The sequence below is a fragment of the Entelurus aequoreus genome, linkage group LG25 (genome assembly GCF_033978785.1).
Source record: "Entelurus aequoreus isolate RoL-2023_Sb linkage group LG25, RoL_Eaeq_v1.1, whole genome shotgun sequence".
Lineage (NCBI taxonomy): Eukaryota > Metazoa > Chordata > Actinopteri > Syngnathiformes > Syngnathidae > Entelurus > Entelurus aequoreus.
The window spans coordinates 9,800,459-9,818,024 of NC_084755.1; the positions used below are offsets into that span (position 1 = coordinate 9,800,459).

General features: G+C 39.4%; 1 protein-coding gene across 5 annotated transcripts in view; it reads left to right on the top strand.

Moving 5' to 3' along the window:
- LOC133642681 (septin-9-like) overlaps positions 1 to 17,566 on the top strand; it is a 175,751-nt gene that overhangs the window by 89,374 nt on the left and 68,811 nt on the right. For 4 of the 5 annotated variants that reach the window (XM_062037030.1, XM_062037034.1, XM_062037032.1 and 1 more), the window contains one exon: positions 7,363 to 8,106. In XM_062037030.1, the coding sequence (XP_061893014.1) occupies positions 7,363 to 8,106 (744 nt within the window). Of the gene's footprint in view, positions 1 to 4,504; positions 4,751 to 7,362; positions 8,107 to 17,566 lie in introns of those variants that run through there. The other variant, XM_062037033.1, reaches the window with a different exon arrangement.

Consider the following 17,566-nt stretch of genomic DNA (forward strand, 5'->3'; position numbering starts at 1 on the left):
ACTGATAAAGTTGAGGAATGCTCATCAAACACTTATTTGGAACATCCCACAGGTGAACAGGCAAATTGGGAACAGGTGGGTGCCATGATTGGGTATAAAAGTAGCTTCCATGAAATGCTCAGTCATTCACAAACAAGGATGGGGCGAGGGTCACCACTTTGTCAACAAATGCGTGAGCAAATTGTTGAACAGTTGAAGAAAAACCTTTCTCAACCAGCTATTGCAAGGAATTTAGGGATTTCACCATCTACGGTACGTAATATCATCAAAGGGTTCAGAGAATCTGGAGAAATCACTGCATGTAAGCAGCTAAGTCCGTGACCTTCAATCCCTCAGGCTGTACTGTACTGTGTAAAGGATATTACCACATGGGCTCAGGAACACTTCAGAAACCCACTGTCAGTAACTACAGTTCGTCGCTACATCTGTAAGTGCAAGTTAAAACTCTACTATGCAAGGCGAAAACCATTTATCAACAACACCCAGAAACGCCGTCGGCTTCGCTGGGCCTGAGCTCATCTAAGATGGACTGATGCAAAGTGGAAAAGTGTTCTGTGGTCTGACGATTCCACATTTCAAATTGTTTTTGGAAACTGTGGACGTCGTGTCCTCCGGACCAAAGAGGAAAAGAAACATCCGGATTGTTATGGGCGCAAAGTTGAAAAGCCAGCATGTGTGATAGTATGGGGGTGTATTAGTGCCCAAGACATGGGTAACTTACACATCTGTGAAGGCACCATTAATGCTGAAAGGTACATACAGGTTTTGGAGCAACATATGTTGCCATCCAAGCAACATTACCATGGACGCCCCTGCTTATTTCAGCAAGACAATGCCAAGCCATGTGTTACATCAACGTGGCTTCGTAGTAAAAGAGTGCGGGTACTAGACTGGCCTGCCTGTAGTCCAGACCTGTCTCCCATTGAAAATGTGTGGCGCATTATGAAGCCTAAAATAGCACAAGGGAGACCCCCGGACTGTTGAACAACTTAAGCTGTACATCAAGCAAGAATGGGAAAGAATTCCGCCTGAAAAGCTTCAAAAATGTGTCTCCTCAGTTCCCAAGCGTTAGCTGAGTGTTGTTAAAAGGAAAGGCCATGTAACACGGTGGTGAACATGCCCTTTCCCAACTACTTTGGCACGTGTTGCAGCCATGAAATTCTAAGTTAATTATTATTTGCAAAAAAAAATAAAGTTTATGAGTTTGAACATCAAATATCTTGTCTTTGTAGTGCGTGAATATGGGTTGAAAAGGATTTGCAAAGCATTGTATTCCGTTTATATTTACATCTAACACAATTTCCCAACTCATATGGAAACGGGGTTTGTAATCACCTGTCGCCTTTATTAGCAGCAGCCGGGATGAGACACGTTGTTGGAGCTGGAGTGACAGCGAGCGAGAGAAGGACACGAGAAGACAGTTGCTGCATCAAATTCTAAAGTTAATGATTATTTGCACAAAAAAAAATGTTTATCAGTTTGAACATCAAATATGTTGTCTTTGTAGCATATTCAACTGAATATGGGTTGAAAATGATTTTCAAATCATTGTATTCTGTTTATATTTACATCTAACACAATTTCCCAACTCATATGGAAACAGGGTTTATAGATAACAAGGCCCACCTGGGCCATCTACGCACCTGTCGCTGTCTTTGAGGCCGGTCCTGGCACACCCCGTTCCGCGGCAGGCCCGCAGGCCACGCCCCCCTCCACATTCATGTCTAACGTTTCTAACGTGCAGAGTGTGAAATTTGGTGGAGGAGGAATTATGGTGTGGGGTTGTTTTTCAGGAGTTGGGCTTGGCCCCTTAGTTCCAGTGAAAGGAACTTTTAATGCTCCAGGATACCAAAACATTTTGGACAATTCCATGCTCCCAACCTTGTAGGAAAAGTTTGGAGCGGGCCCCTTCCTCTTCCAACATGACTGTGCACCAGTGCACAAAGCAAGGTCCATAAAAACGTGGATGACAGAGTCTGGTGTGGATGAACTTGACTGGCCTGCACAGAGTCCTGACCTGAACCCGATAGAACACCTTTGGGATGAATTAGAACGGAGACTGAGAGCCAGGCCTTCTCGACCAACATCAGTGTGTGACCTCACCAATGTGCTTTTGGAAGAATGGTGGAAAATTCCTTAGAACACACTCTGCAACCTTGTGGACAGCCTTCCCAGAAGAGTTGAAGCTGTAATAGCTGCAAAAGGTGGACCCACATCATATTGAACCCTATGGGTTAGGAATGGGATGGCACTTCAAGTTCATATGTGAGTCAAGGCAGGTGGCCAAATACTTTTGGCAATATAGTATATCTTCTTCCTTCTGGAATTGAAAGTGACAAAGTTGCTGATTCGCACACCTACAGAATTTCTCAGCTGACTTTCTCAATCTGGAAAAACAGTACGTTTCCAGGAATCTTCTCCCATGATGGTGCACGGCCTAAAAGCAGACCAGATGCATGCGTAGGCTGGGTATTTATCTAGGACAGAGACTTTTGGCTGCAGGGTCCTTGGGCCCGTCAGAGGTGAGCCAGGTGTCACCGTCATTGCATCTGTGGCGAAATCAGTGGGATTGTTGTTGTGTTCAGCATGAAATAGCAACACTATGAAATGAGTGATATTTATTTATACATTATGTTTGTTACAGTGGTTGTAGTTTTGCAGCGATGTAGTAATGCAGTACACTGTCATGTGCTTTCATGTTTGTATGTTGTGTATGTTAGCAAACAAGCAAATAATAATACTAGTTTGCATTTACTTTCTTTTCTTTTCTTTGGTTTGTTGAAGAGTGGTAACTTAATGAACGAACTACGTCAACAAACAAACTGATACAGCAGCTATTTAGGCTTCACAAGCAGCCTTTGAATGACAATTTAATTTAAACCATAAGAGCAGAGGCGAGTGTAATCTGTAGAGATGGGATTTATGGCTCTTTGAAGGATCCTGATTTTAAGGAGCCGTTCCTTTAGTTAGTTAGTTTTTTAAAATATATATATTCTTTTTTTATCAAGAAAAAAATAATTAATATCAGTTGTACGATAAGATTTAGATCAGAATAACTTATTTACACAAATATTACTCTCTTAGTGGGAATTATTCTGAAATATTGGCTGTAATTTTATTTGTTGTTGTGTTTTCATTGTAAACATTCCATAAGGCGGTGCCCTATTTTCCATGCTTTGCCAGTGACTTGTATAACATTTCAACAAATAGAAAAAAACTACAGAAATAAGAAATAATAATAAAATGCACTAATGGATGCAGTAAACAGTATAAATAAAACGACTAACTAACTAACATATACCAACTACTGGTGTGTGTATGCTTAGTCTACTACCCTTCAGAATAATGTACCAGAAAAGTGAACTCAAATACAAATGAATAAATAGATAAAATAAAAATAAATAAAATATACAATATATACAAATGTGTATATATATATATATATATACAAATGTGTGTAATATATATATATATATATATATATATATATATATATATATATATATATATATATATATATATATATATATATTATATATATATATATACACACACATATACATACACATATGCATACACATACTGTATATACATATATATATATATATACACACACATATACATACACACATACATACACATGTATACATATATATATATATATATATATACATATATATATATATATATACACACATATACATACAAATATATACATATATATATATACATATATATATATATATGTGTCTGTATATACATATATATATGTGTGTATGTATATATATATATACACACACATTTTTATATATATGTATACATTTGTATATATTGTATATACTATTTATTTTAATTTGATCTATCCATTTTTATTTGAATTCACTTTTCTGGTTCAATAATCTGAAGGGTAGTAGATTAAGCCTACACACATCAGTAGTTAGTATATGTTAGTTAGATAATAGTTATACATATATATATATATATATATATATATATATATATATATATATATATATATATATATATATATATATATATATATATATATATGTATGTATGTATGTATGTATGTATGTATATATATATATATATGTAAGTATATATATATATGTATGTATATATGTATAAGTATAGATATATATATATACATATATATATATGTATAAATATATATATATATATATATATATATATATATATATATACATATATATATATATATATATATATATATATATATATATATATATATATATATATATATATATATATATATATATATATATATATATAAAACTTAAAAAATACAATTAATCCAAATGCTGGTAAATTTACATTTCCTTATGACTCACCCAGTTGCCAGTCGGTGAGTGGGCAATTGAGACGCTAAATTCGCATGTGCATAAAAAAACGGCTCCCAAACAAATGGGTTACAAATGAGATTCGGTTCTCATCGTTCACTTAAAATACCCGTTCAAAAGACTCAGTTTGTTCGCGAACCTCATGTCTCTGGTTCTGCGCATGCGCCAAACCTAACAGGTGTTCTTAATGTCTCCACCCCAAAAAAAGTAAAGATGTTGACCTAATGTATCCCCGTTTACGTCTATATTTATTACACTTGTCAATTTGGTTAGTTTGACGCCGTCGAAGCAACTTTTTAGTGGCAAGTGGACATTATTTTTTCGTGGTGTTTTTCTTCGTCGCTTATCCAACACGATGCTAACACGCTACGTGAAGCGTGTCAAGTCAGGTGAGAAGATAACATTTACTTATGTGATAAATGTGCTTTTTTTATTTGGACAAAGACCTCAAAACGCTGTCTGAGATTGTCACTTGTGGTTCAAAACGAAACCTGGAGGTGCTTCGGTGTGACTAAATGTTTGTGGCTCATACACACGTCTCTTGTTTTAGCATCATGTTGCCCCCGTTTGTGTTTGAGGTCATTTTGTAATGTCTGTCAAACACTAATACAAATAGACGGAATAGAAAGTGAAAGAGTAAATGAAACCACATTTCTAGGTTTAATGATTGATGAAAAAATTAACTGGAAATCTCATGTAAAACATAAAGTAGCAAGAAACACGTCAATAATGATTAAAGCCGCCCGAATGCAGCTGAGATAGGCTCCAAAAGTCATAAATTTTACTTTTTGAAACCGATACCGATAATTTCCAATATTACATTTTAAAGCATTTATCGGCCGATAATATCGGCAGTCCGATATTATCCGACATCTCTAGAATGAAGTAACGTTTATGACAACCTTTTTCCAAAACACAATATAGAATGTGAGATACAACAGGATAATGCATACATTTATCATTTGTTTTCAAAACATTTACAAAAAAAGTGGGACCCCAAAAATGTTCTGTGGGACCCCATTTTTATGACTTGATGGGGTCCATGGGACCCCATTTTGAAGATTTCTAGAGCCAACACTGGAATATATTGTGAATAAATTGAGAACAGGAAGTAGGGCTGGGCGATATGGCTTTTTTTAAATATCTCAATATTTTTAGGCCATGTCACGATACACGATATTAGGGCTGCAACAACTAATCGATTATTAAAATAGTTGCCGATTAATTTAGTCATCGATTTGTTGGATCTATGCTATGCGCATGCGCACAGGTTTTTTTTTTTTTTTATAATTTTTTTTTTTTTTAAATAATCCTTTATTTATTAACTGCAACATGTACAAACAGCTGAGAAACAATAATCAAAATAAGTATGGTGCCAGTATGCTGTTTTTTTTCAATAAAATACTGGATAGGATTCAAATGTAGTTTGTCTCTTTTATCCGATTATTAATCGATTAATCGAAGTAAGAATCGACAGATTAATCGATTATCAAATTAATCGTTAGTTGCAGCCCTACACGATATATATCTCCATATTTTGCCTTAGCCTTGAATGAACACTTGATGCATATAATCACAGCAGTATGATGATTCTATGTGTCTACATTAAAACATTCTTGTTCATACTTCATTAATATATGCTCATTTTAAACTTTCATGCAGAGAGGGAAATCACAACTAAGTCAATTGACCAAAAGTGTATTTATTAAACAGTTATTAAGCAGTGGCACAAACATTCATGTCATTTCCAAACAGAAAGTGCAAGATTGTCAGACATTTTAAAACAAGCTATGAGTGCACTTTTGTGCATGATGTCACTAAGATGACTGATCAAAACAACACCAAATTAAAGTGCACTTTTTGTACAAAACGCCACTACAATAGTTTAAAACAAATAAAGTGCACTTTTGTGCATGATGTCACACAAGATATTTCAATAAATGTCAAAAAAAATGAGCTGCATAATAGGAAATCAAATAGTGTATGTCCTTCACTATGTGGTAGGTTCCTGCGGACGTTATCTCCTTCTGTTGTTGACTAGTTTTTTTTCATACGGTGTTTCATACATTTTTGTTGGTGTGGCACCGAACAGAGATGTTGACATGCGGAGTTTAAAGCACTCCTTATTTTCTAGCGGGTAACTTTTCAAATGATGCTACTATTTAGCAGTAATGCTACTTTTTGTAGCAACGCTTTTGCCGCATATTTGACATATTACGGTTGTCTGTTCGACATCTTCCCGCTTGAAGCCAAACCACCGCCAGACGATGGACCCCCTGCTGTTTTTCTTGGGAATTAATTCTTCCTTCATTTGTTACCAGATTCACACCTTGTCTCTCTCGTATTACCACTCGCACCACAGCTAACGTTACCCATGCCGCGTATTCTTACATACGTATGTGATGTATGTAAGAAGGTGCGCTTGTTTTATGTCTCTGTGAGAAGGAGGGACAAGAAAGAGTGAGAAGAGCCTGTAGTGTAATGCCCGCAGCTAAAAGCAACTGCGTGAGAATGTATACTCGAATATCACCATATAGTCATTTTCTATATCGCACAGAGACAAATCCGCGATATATCGAGTATATCGATATATCGCCCAGCCCTAACAGGAAGTGAACAAAAGTTTTAGCAACTGCTATGTAAAGGAAAAGGGGTATGATTAAATAAGCTCTGCTTCTTCCTACTCGTTTTCGAACATGTTGAATAGAGAAACTGGAAATTGTGACGTATCATGTTGTATGCATCCATGTTCCAAATAAAGTCAAACTCAAACTTGAAGAAGCATGCAGGAATGTGTGTTTATTCACACACACAAAAATGACAGTACAGATTGAAGGAGGCTCAAATACAAGCGTTTCCGGCCCTGCCTAAGTTGTCATTTTTAGACCATGTTTGGTTTTCTTTGTTTTTTTGCATACTTCTGGTAGGATGGGTTGAGGGGGAATAAGGCAAATGTCAATCTCTTGTTTCCTGTCTAACCAGAAGTATTTTGTTTCCCCAGCTCTGAAACGGTCATTTGAAGTGGAGGACACCGATTCATCCACGCACCCATCACCCCTCTCCCGTCGGACCACCAACCCCCTCCGCTCGTCCGTCTCCTCCGCATCCAGCCAGAGGAGTTATGACCTGATCTCCCGCAACTCCGACTACTCCTCCGCCAAATTATCGCCCTCGGATTCCTCCAATCCGCGCTCCCCGAAAACCGGCATGAGGCGCATGGAGCTATCAGGGGCTCGCAATCCCGACGCAGCTTCTTCTCGCCGCACAGAAATTTCCATTGAGGTCTCCTCCAAGCAGATTGACAACTCGCCCAGCGCCGGCATCGCCCGCTTTGGCCTTAAACGACCGGAGGTGAGCCTAGGCAGTCGGAGCACCCCACCCGACGGCTCCCCTAATTCCATCTCAGGCTCCACGAATAGGCGGATGGAACTCGGCGTGACACGGCCGAATGAGCCGCCAGCACCCCCAAGGAGGATGGATGCCCAGCTCTCCTACGCTCCGGTCTCTCGGATCCCTGAGCCTCCTCAGAGAAGAGCGGACCTCCCGCCATCCAACCTGGAGGTAGCGAGGAGGCCGGAGATACCATCATTCCGACAGCCAGATGGTATGGTGCCCGATGCTGCTGTGGAGGACATCAACCACCCGCCTTCTGCACCCAGCGCACCTCTGCCGTCCCTTGCAGAGAGCCGGGTGGAGTGGGTGCAGCCCACTGTCACAGAGACCCCCACGACCACACCCACAGAGAGTGAGTACCTGCTGTTTTAGCACGTTTCCTTTGTATCATGTTGACAGATTTAATTTGAAAAAGCAATGCAGTATATATTTAGTTTTTATTCTGTACAGTGGTATCTGCACTTACCATTGACCCAGCTTATTTTTTTTTTAAAATACGATCTGTCTTTCAGCAAATTTTTCCAAGATTTATTAGAAATTTTGGGGCCTGGAACCAATTAATGGCATTTCACTTAATTTTGATTAGGGAACATTGATTTGAGTTACGCCTATTTACATGTCACAGAACGAATTAAAGGGGAACTGCCTTTTTGGGAATTTTGCCTATCTTTCACAATCCCTGTGTAAGACAAGAACACTTTTTTTTTATACATTGTAATTTGTAATATATGGCAAGTAAAAGGTGGCTGTAACAACTAGAGATGTCCGATAATGGCTTTTTTGCCGATATTCCGATATTGTCCAACTCTTAATTACCAATTCCGATATCAACCGATACCGATATATACAGTCGTGGAATTAACACATTATTATGCCTAATTTTGTTGTGATGCCCCGCTGGATGCATTAAACCAGTGGTCCCAAACCACCGGGCCGCGGATCGATTGGTACCGGGCTGCACAAGAAATAAAAAAATAAAATGTTTTTTTTTAATTTTTTAATTTTTTTAATTAAATCAACATAAAAAACATAATACATACATTATATATCAATATAGATCAATACAGTCTGCAGAGATACAGTCCGTAAGCACACATGATTGTATTTCTTTATGAAAAAAAAAAAAAAAAAAAAAAATTTTTTAAATTTCACCCCCCCCCCCCCCCCCCCCCCCGGTCCGTGGGACAAATTTTCAAGTGTTGACCGGTCCGCAGCTACAAAAAGGTTGGGGACCACTGCATTAAACAATGTGACAAGGTTTTCCAAAATAAATGAACTCAAGTTATGGAAAAAAATGCCAACATGGCACTGCCATATTTATTATTGACGTCACAAAGTGCATTATTTTTTTTTAACATGCCTCAAAACAGCAGCTTGGAATTTGGGACCCTGAGAGAGCATGAGGAGGTTGGGTTGAGGTGGGGGGGTAGGGTGTAGCGGGGGGTGTATATTGTAGCGTCCCGGAAGAGTTAGTGCTGCAAGGGGTTCTGGGTATTTGTTCTGTTGTGTTTATGTTGTGTTACGGTGCGGATGTTCTCCCGAAATGTGTTTGTCATTCTTGTTTGGTGTGGGTTCACAGTGTGTCGCATATTTGTAACAGTGTTAAAGTTGTTTATACGTCCACCCTCAGTGCGACCTGTATGGCTGTTGACCAAGTATGCCTTGCATTCACTTGTGTGTGTGAAAAGCTGTTGATATCATGTGATTGGGCCGGCACGCAAAGGCAGTGCCTTTAAGGTTTATTGGCGCTCTGTACTTCTCCCTACTTTCGTGTACCACTCTGTACAGCGACGTTTTAAAAAGTCATACATTTTACTTTTTGAAACCGATAATTTCCGATATTACATTTTTTTGTCGATAATATCGACATTCCAATATTATCGGACATCTCTATGTCAGAGCATTTATTTCAGTTGTGAGAATTCTTCTCTAGTCTGTTCTCCCATTTTATTTACCATTTTTATCTGGAGATTTTCCATATTTTTCAATGCAAATGTTGGTGCTTGTCTGATCCACAGCATTAGACACACAGAATAAAAGTGTTTGTGAACTCCCGTGACACAGCACAATATGCAGCATCACAAAGTAAAGATATTGCAAAATGAAGCAGGGCTTTTGTGGCGATGTCCGCATAGTCCACCCTGACTTTAATCCAGAATGCAAGGTTAGAAGTTGGTTGAAACATAATTTTAAGGCCACAATCGTTTTGAACTTCCACCAGCTGATCATCTTCTCGCATGTTTAAAGTTGAATCCCTTGTCTTGTTTACACCTGGGTTGCTGATTCATTAAATTCCCGTCCGTAGGACCTTTGTGATTGGGAAGTAAAGCAAACCTAAGACAGGTGATCACTTACCAACTGGGTGAATGAAGCCTCAATCTCTTCCATAGTACCTGCTAATGTGTAAAACATGTCAATACTTCCTGTATTCACTTCACTCTTGAGGATTGTTTTTGGCTTATTTTGTCAGCTTACGTAACCGCGCGCAGGGCTGGAGGAGGCTTGATCAAGTGTGATAGGTTGAATCACGGACAGAAGTAGGAGGTCTTTCAAAATAATACCCGGAATACAAAAAAATGGAAGTGAATTCTTTGCAGCCCATTGGCGGTTGTGGACCACTGGTTTGGAGTACCTAAAAATGGCAATTTATGGTTGTTCATGGGTTCGTCCATTCTGTGGGGGTCTCGGAATGCAGTGAATAGAAACTACTATATTATACATAAATACTATATCACTATAATAATAATACAAATGTTTTAACTAAACAGCTACTAAGATTCTATTCAAATGACATTACAGCAGAACAATTTTGTGGTGGTTTGTGATGTACAAAAATTGAGAGCAGCCAGATAAGGTGGCTCTCACTCAGTAGTTGTTCATGGCCTTGGGAAGACCCACCCTGACACATTTCAGACAGAAAAAGAACGGAAGTCTGGGTTTCTCTGTGTAGTCTGCTGCCCCATGACCCTGGGTAAGCGGAATAAGGCCATGTCCACGCTAACACGGAGAGTTTCAAAAACACATATTGGGGGTTAAAACAATCTCCATCCACACAAGTGTAGTTTCAAAAGTGTCCATGTCTACACACAGACACACACACCTGCTGTCATGCACATTTTGGTCCAATCAGAAAGCCTGAAAAAAGCAGCAATATCTGACTATTACACCTCTATTATGTTTATTTTGATCGACTTTAGACGTACAATGACATGAACATTATCTTTAAAAGCAGCCTGCACGTACACACAGAATCAGGAGAACATTATTAAACAGCGAATGCGTGCCTGTGCTGCTGAAACCCAACACTCATAGAATTAAAACATGTTCAGCAACATGGTGATGAAGCCATGTGCAGTGAAGTGTACATTATTTCTAACATCAGCGCGCACTAACGAAACCCTTTTGCATACTTGAGTGCCTATATAAAGTGCACTGAGGTGCATGTACATCTGCAAAACTCTCATGGAATTATAAAGCATTTAATCATGGATATAGTGATATAGTACATGTGTAATGAAGTGACTTAAACTTAGACAAACTTTAATGATCCACAAGGGAAATTGTTCGACACAGTAACTCAGTCACAAAGAATGGAAAGGATAATGCAGGTATAAAGTAGTAACATTTTTAGTTAAGGGGGCGTCGCCCGGGTAACGCGGCCTGTCGCCATCACGTCTCCACCTCCAGACTCTGGTTACATTGAACAGTGTTTATTAAAAAATAACCAAATAACAATATCTTATAATAAATCAAAATATTGGAGAAATAAAGAAGACTAAAAATGTTCGTTGTTTTCCGCTCCGTTTGCAGAATGGCGATATACGATATATATCAAGATATTTTTTCTGTAAAGTATAAAAAAAAACACAAAACCGTCCTAGTTACCTTCTCTTGTACATCATTGTGCATATCTTTGTCTGTGACCAGGCTGTCAAGGGTGAATGGAGAATCCCAACTCCTGTGGGAGCTTGTGTCAATATCTGATGTTTCTATTCCAAATTGAATGGATGTAGTTGATGGAGAGCCAGTGTTTCCCATAAACTGCCAAGATACCTGTGGCGGCGGGGGCGTGGCTATGGCCGTGGTCACCATGACATCATCGAGTAATTTGCATGATTTACTACAATGATATGATTTTCTCTAAAAAGGCTCAAAAAATGTATACTTACTAATTAATAATAACAGTTTTGTTTCAAACATCCATCCATCCATCCATCCATCCATTTATTTTACAATATAATTACAACACTTTATGTACATATTTATATACAGATTTGAACAATACGTTATTCACCGAAATATATTTATTAATTGTGGTTCTTACAAAAAATATATCTTATAAAATATAAAAGCTAAAATGTCTAATTAGTGCATACTAAATAATTTAACTTTAGCTTACTACTACAACCATATTATTTACCAGCAACATAAAGTGAATCAGAGGCAACAAGAGAAGTATCCTACACTTCTCTTTTGTAAAGTAAATCTGAACAGCCTATATGGGCATCTACATCAACTATATGATTTGCCTGAGAAGCTAAACAGAACAACAACAAAAAAAAAATTATTTTTTATTTTTTTATTATTATTTTTATTTGTGGCGGATGTAATTCTTTCGTGGCGGGCCGCCAAAAATAAATGAATGTGTGGGAAACACTGGAGAACCGCCCCAGATCTGCTGGCGTAGTTGGAAGTACAGCAAAACAACTCTACCGTAACCACTTCTTCCCCCTGCCTCGACTGCTTGTCTGTACTTTCCACGAATTACTTTTATTTTAGTGTTGATAGTTGTTTTTGCGATGTCCTCTTTCCGGTGAGGAAATTCCTCAGATGTCCCTCCAAGTCCGTACCGTTCCAAAATAGGGTAAGAATGTCACCATACTTGGACTGGCAAGTTTCCCAGTCAACACTTTGTTGAGTTTTGTTAACTTTAAACTCCAAAATTATGCTTAAAAGTAGCTCTACTTCTCTGTCAGTCCACATATATAATTTTTTTTTGCCGTGACCCGCAATTTTTGTATATGCCGCCTCCGGAAATGACGTTTTGGATGTTTCTGATTGGCTAAAATGGTCTTAAGTCCTAGGCTACAGCGCCCCCAGTATTTTGGCATGCATATGACACTCAGTGTATGCGTTTGCTTGGGGACAGAGATAGTTTGGCTGGAGATTTTGTTAAGACCTTAGTTTAGGCGGTGGCTCTTTATTGCAGTGGTTAGAGTGTCCGCCCTGAGATCGGTAGGTTGGAGTTCAAATCCCAGCCGAGTCATACCAAAGACTATAAAAATGGGACCCATTACCTCCCTGCTTGGCACTCAGCATCAAGGGTTGGAATTGGGGGTTAAATCACCAAAATGATTCCCGGGCGCGGCGCCGCTGCTGCCCACTGCTCCCCAAGGGGATGGGTCAAATGCAGAGGGCAAATTTCACCACACCTAGTGTGTGTGTGACAATCATTGGTACTTTAACTTTAACTTAACTTAACTAAGGCGGCCGCCTTAGCAACAAAGCGCTGCGGGAAACCCTGCAATACATAACAATTACATGTACAATATTACAGTATATGTAACAGCTGCAGCATAAAATAGAGAGTAGATCCAGCAGAAAATAGACATTATAAACAAAGAGAGGTAGCTAACATAGAAGGTGTCAGGTAATAGACAGATATCATCCATTGCTGTATGGCGAGTGATTATACAGCTGGATGGAATGAAGGAGTTCTTGAATGGAACACTGTGGGAACGAAGCTGAAGGAGCCTGTTGGAGTATGAGCTCCGCTGTCCCTCAATTGTCTGGGGGAGTGGGTGGGCAGGATTGTCCATGATGGCCAGCAGTTTGTCCAGTGTCCTCCTGTCCCTCACTGACACAAACGCCTCCAACTGCGTGCCGATAGTTTGGCCGGCTTTCCGGATCAGTTTGTCAATCCGGTTGAAGTCCCTTTTGCTGGTGCTGCTCCCCCAACAAAGCACTGCAAAGTACAGGGCACTGGCCACAACAGACTGATAAAAGATCTCCAACAGCTTGCTGCACACATTAAAGGACCTAAGATTTCTTGTGTATTGTCTTTAACATCATTACACACCAGGGGGAGGACACAACATTATTTTTTTTAGTTGCTTGGTCGCTTTTTACGGCTCCATCTACAAAAATGGAAGCAAGACACGTAAGTTAACTTCATGATTTGTTGTTAAACAAGGACTAAAAACATAAGATAATGTTGCACCTTTCTTATGACACACAGCAAAAAGTCAAAGTTGTCCCATCAGGTGGAGGTTCCACAGCGATCGAATTCAAAACAGCTGACAGTCATTTGCGCCGGCGGGAGTGTTGCAAAGCCCATTTTGACGTCTTTTTTTATTAATCCATCCATCCATTTTCTACCGCTTGTCCCTTTTGGGGTTGCGGGGGGTGCTGGAGCCTATCTCACCTGCATTCGGGCGGAAGTATAGACAGACAACATTCACACTCACATTCACACACTAGGGCCAATTTAATGTTGCCAATCAACCTATCCCCAGGTGCATGTTTTTGGAGGTGGGGGGAAGCCGGAGTACCCGGAGGGAACCCACGCAGTCACGAGGAAGAAAATGCAAACCCCACACAGAAAGATCCCGAGCCCGGGATTGAATTCAGGACTACTCAGGATCTTCGTATTAATGTTGAGTGAAAATAGCAGCATGTTTACGTTCGAACGTACATTAAGTCCTCTTATAATGTGTTTAAAGGCAGCAAGGCAGTGTTGTTGAGCTTGGATATGGCATCACAAGTCTCCATTTGTGCCGTGTAAGCGGAGAGTTTTGGATCTCTACACTTTGGCCAGCGTTTGTAAAAGTCTGCGTTTTTAAAGACAAAAGTATGCGTCTGTTAAAGTAAAAAGTTAAAGTACCAAGGATTGTCACACACACACACACTAAGTGTGGTGAAATTTGTCCTCTGCATTTGACCCATCCCCTTGTTCACCCCCCTGGGAGGTGAGGGGAGCAGTGAGCAGCAGCGGTGGCCACGCCCGGGAATCATTTTTGGTGATTTAACCCCCAATTCCAACCCTTGATGCTGAGTGCCAAGCAGGGAGGTAATGGGTCCCATTTTTATAGTCTTTGGTATGACTCGGCCGGGGTTTGAACTCACAACCTACCGATCTCAGGGCGGACTCTCTAACCACTAGGCCACTGAGTAGCTGCGTGTGGACAAGAGGCCTAAACGCAGATATAAGTATGCGTTTATTAAGTATCTGTGTTCGTGTGGACATGGCCTAAGATTGAAGAATGGTCGGTCACATTCTAGTAGTTGATGGTGACCCCTTGACCTGTCTCTTATCACCACCTTCAGAAAGAATTATGCACTTTCATGCACATTCCGGGTGTTGTTGACAAGTATTCACCCACACACCTATTTCTTCTTGTTAGTTCCTTGACGAAATAAGTTTGTATTTTTGGGTTTGGTTTGTTTGAGAACAAGTATAAAGCTTTTGTGTTCATTAATTCATGTTCACTGCACTTCCTTTAAGAGTTCCACAACTTTAGTTGATTTGTGCTGTTTCGATCCTCGTTATATTTGACTGAGTCATCTTCTCGTGTGCATGTGCAGCGCTCCTTTCCGGAGACAGCTGGAGCTCACTTGTTGTGTTGTAACAAGGCGAAAGCCGCCAGAAGGTGACACATTCCAAATCTGGAAGCCATAAAACAGTCGGAACGCCTCCAGTTGAACACTGTTATGCCGTTTTCGCCCATCTAGTTTGCAAACAGAATAACAGGGCTGGCTAAATATGTAGGGCTTAGTCGTGAGGATGAAATAAAAAAAATAAAAAAAGTTAGCTCATGTTACTCCCTGCTTGGTTGAGCACAGTGAGGGAAAGAAAGAAATGAAATGGAAAAACATGTGAGAAAATAACTGTTATATCCTGTTTGTAAGTAGAAAACCAAAAACGGCAAACTTTCTGTCACTGTTGGTCGTAAACAACAACATACTTTGGCTGTGTTTCCTCTACAAGTACACATTACTGGCTGTACTTTATTTAGGCAACTCCTTTTGACAGCGCTTTTATTTTTGTCCTCCCAACCAATATGACTTGTAGTATTGTTTGGATGAAAAAAATAAATAAAAAAGCAATGTTTGTTTTTGTTAATTAATGGCCTTGAAATTAATTAATGGCCTTGAAAATGGTCTGATCAAAATGTTGCATAGATTTTGTTGTACAAAGAACCACCATTACGTGTAGAGATAAAGATAAATGCTTTAAAATGTAATATCGGAAATTATCGGTATCGGTTTCAACCTCCCGATTTTCCCAGGAGACTCCCGAATTCCAGCGCCCCTCCCGAAAATCTCCTGGGGCAACTATTCTCCCGAATTTCTCCCGATTTCCACCCGGACAACATTATTGGGGGCGTGCCTTAAAGGCACTGCGTTTCGCATCCTCTACAACCTGTCGTCACGTCCGCTTTTCCTCCATACAAACAGCGTGCAGGACCAGTCACATAATATATGCGGCTTTTACACACACATAAGTGAATGCAAGGCATACTTGGTCACCAGCCATACAGGTCACAATGAGGGTGTCCGTATAAACAACTTTAACACTGTTACAAATATGCGCCACACTGTGAACCCTCACCAAACAAGAATGACAAACACATTTCGGGAGAACATCCGCACCTTAACACAACATAAACACAACAGAACAAATACCCAGAACCCCTTGCAGCACTAACTCTTCCGGGATGCCACAATATACACTCCCTGCAACTCCGCCCCCCCTCCCCCAAGCCCATCCACCTCAACCTCCTCATGCTCTCTCAGGGAGAGCATGTCCCAAATTCCAAGCTGCTGTTTTGAGGCATGTTAAAACAAAATAATGCACTTTGTGACTTCAATAATAAATATGGCAGTGCCATGTTGGCATTTTTTTTTTCCATAACTTGAGTTGATTTATTTTGGACAACCTTGTTACATTGTTTAATGCATCCAGCAGGGCATCACAACAAAATTAGGCATAATAATGTGTTAATTCCACGACTGTATATATCGGTATCGGTAATCAAGAGTTGGACAATATCGGATATCGGCAAAAAAGCCATTATCGGACATCTCTAATTGTTTGTATGAAAAAAGCAAAAAAAAAAAGCAATATCTTTGTTTTTGTTAATTAATGGCCTTGAAAATGGTCTGGTCAAAATGTTGCATAGATTTTGTTGTACAAAAAACCACCGTTACGTGTTATGTAGACCACAAGGAAGTGTTTTAAATGTACAAAAACAAAAAAATCATAATATAACACCCCAGAATATCTAATCCATCATCCAAAAGATGGCGCCATAGCACAAACAATAAAACAACCACTTAGCCTTTATGCTTGTTTTTTTTTTTTTTAATAAAATGATTTTAATTCTAGCCGCCAGCGAAGAAAAATCCATAAATTAGCCACAGGGTTCAACTGTAGTAAAAAAAAAAAATGTGGCCATAGGAATTCCTTCCCTACTGTAGGTGCACAGGTGGATGTATTAATTTAAGTAGAAAATGTATCTAAATTTAAACAAAACTTCATATCTGAAGCTGAGCAGATGTGCAGAGAGTTAATATAGCGCTGGCATGGTCTGTTTCTTTTCCCAAAATCTTACTCTGGTTTGATCCAATTTTCATGGATTTATTTTAGGAGTAAAATACGAATGAAAGGGTTGAAATCCGTACTCCCACAAGTGTTCCCGTTTTATTTTTTATAGTCGCAAAATCTCTGTTTAGCGGTTGAGTAGTAGAAATGTCATGTTAAAACTAGATGAGGCAATTCCTAAAGGAATTGCGTGTGAATGCTCCAATGC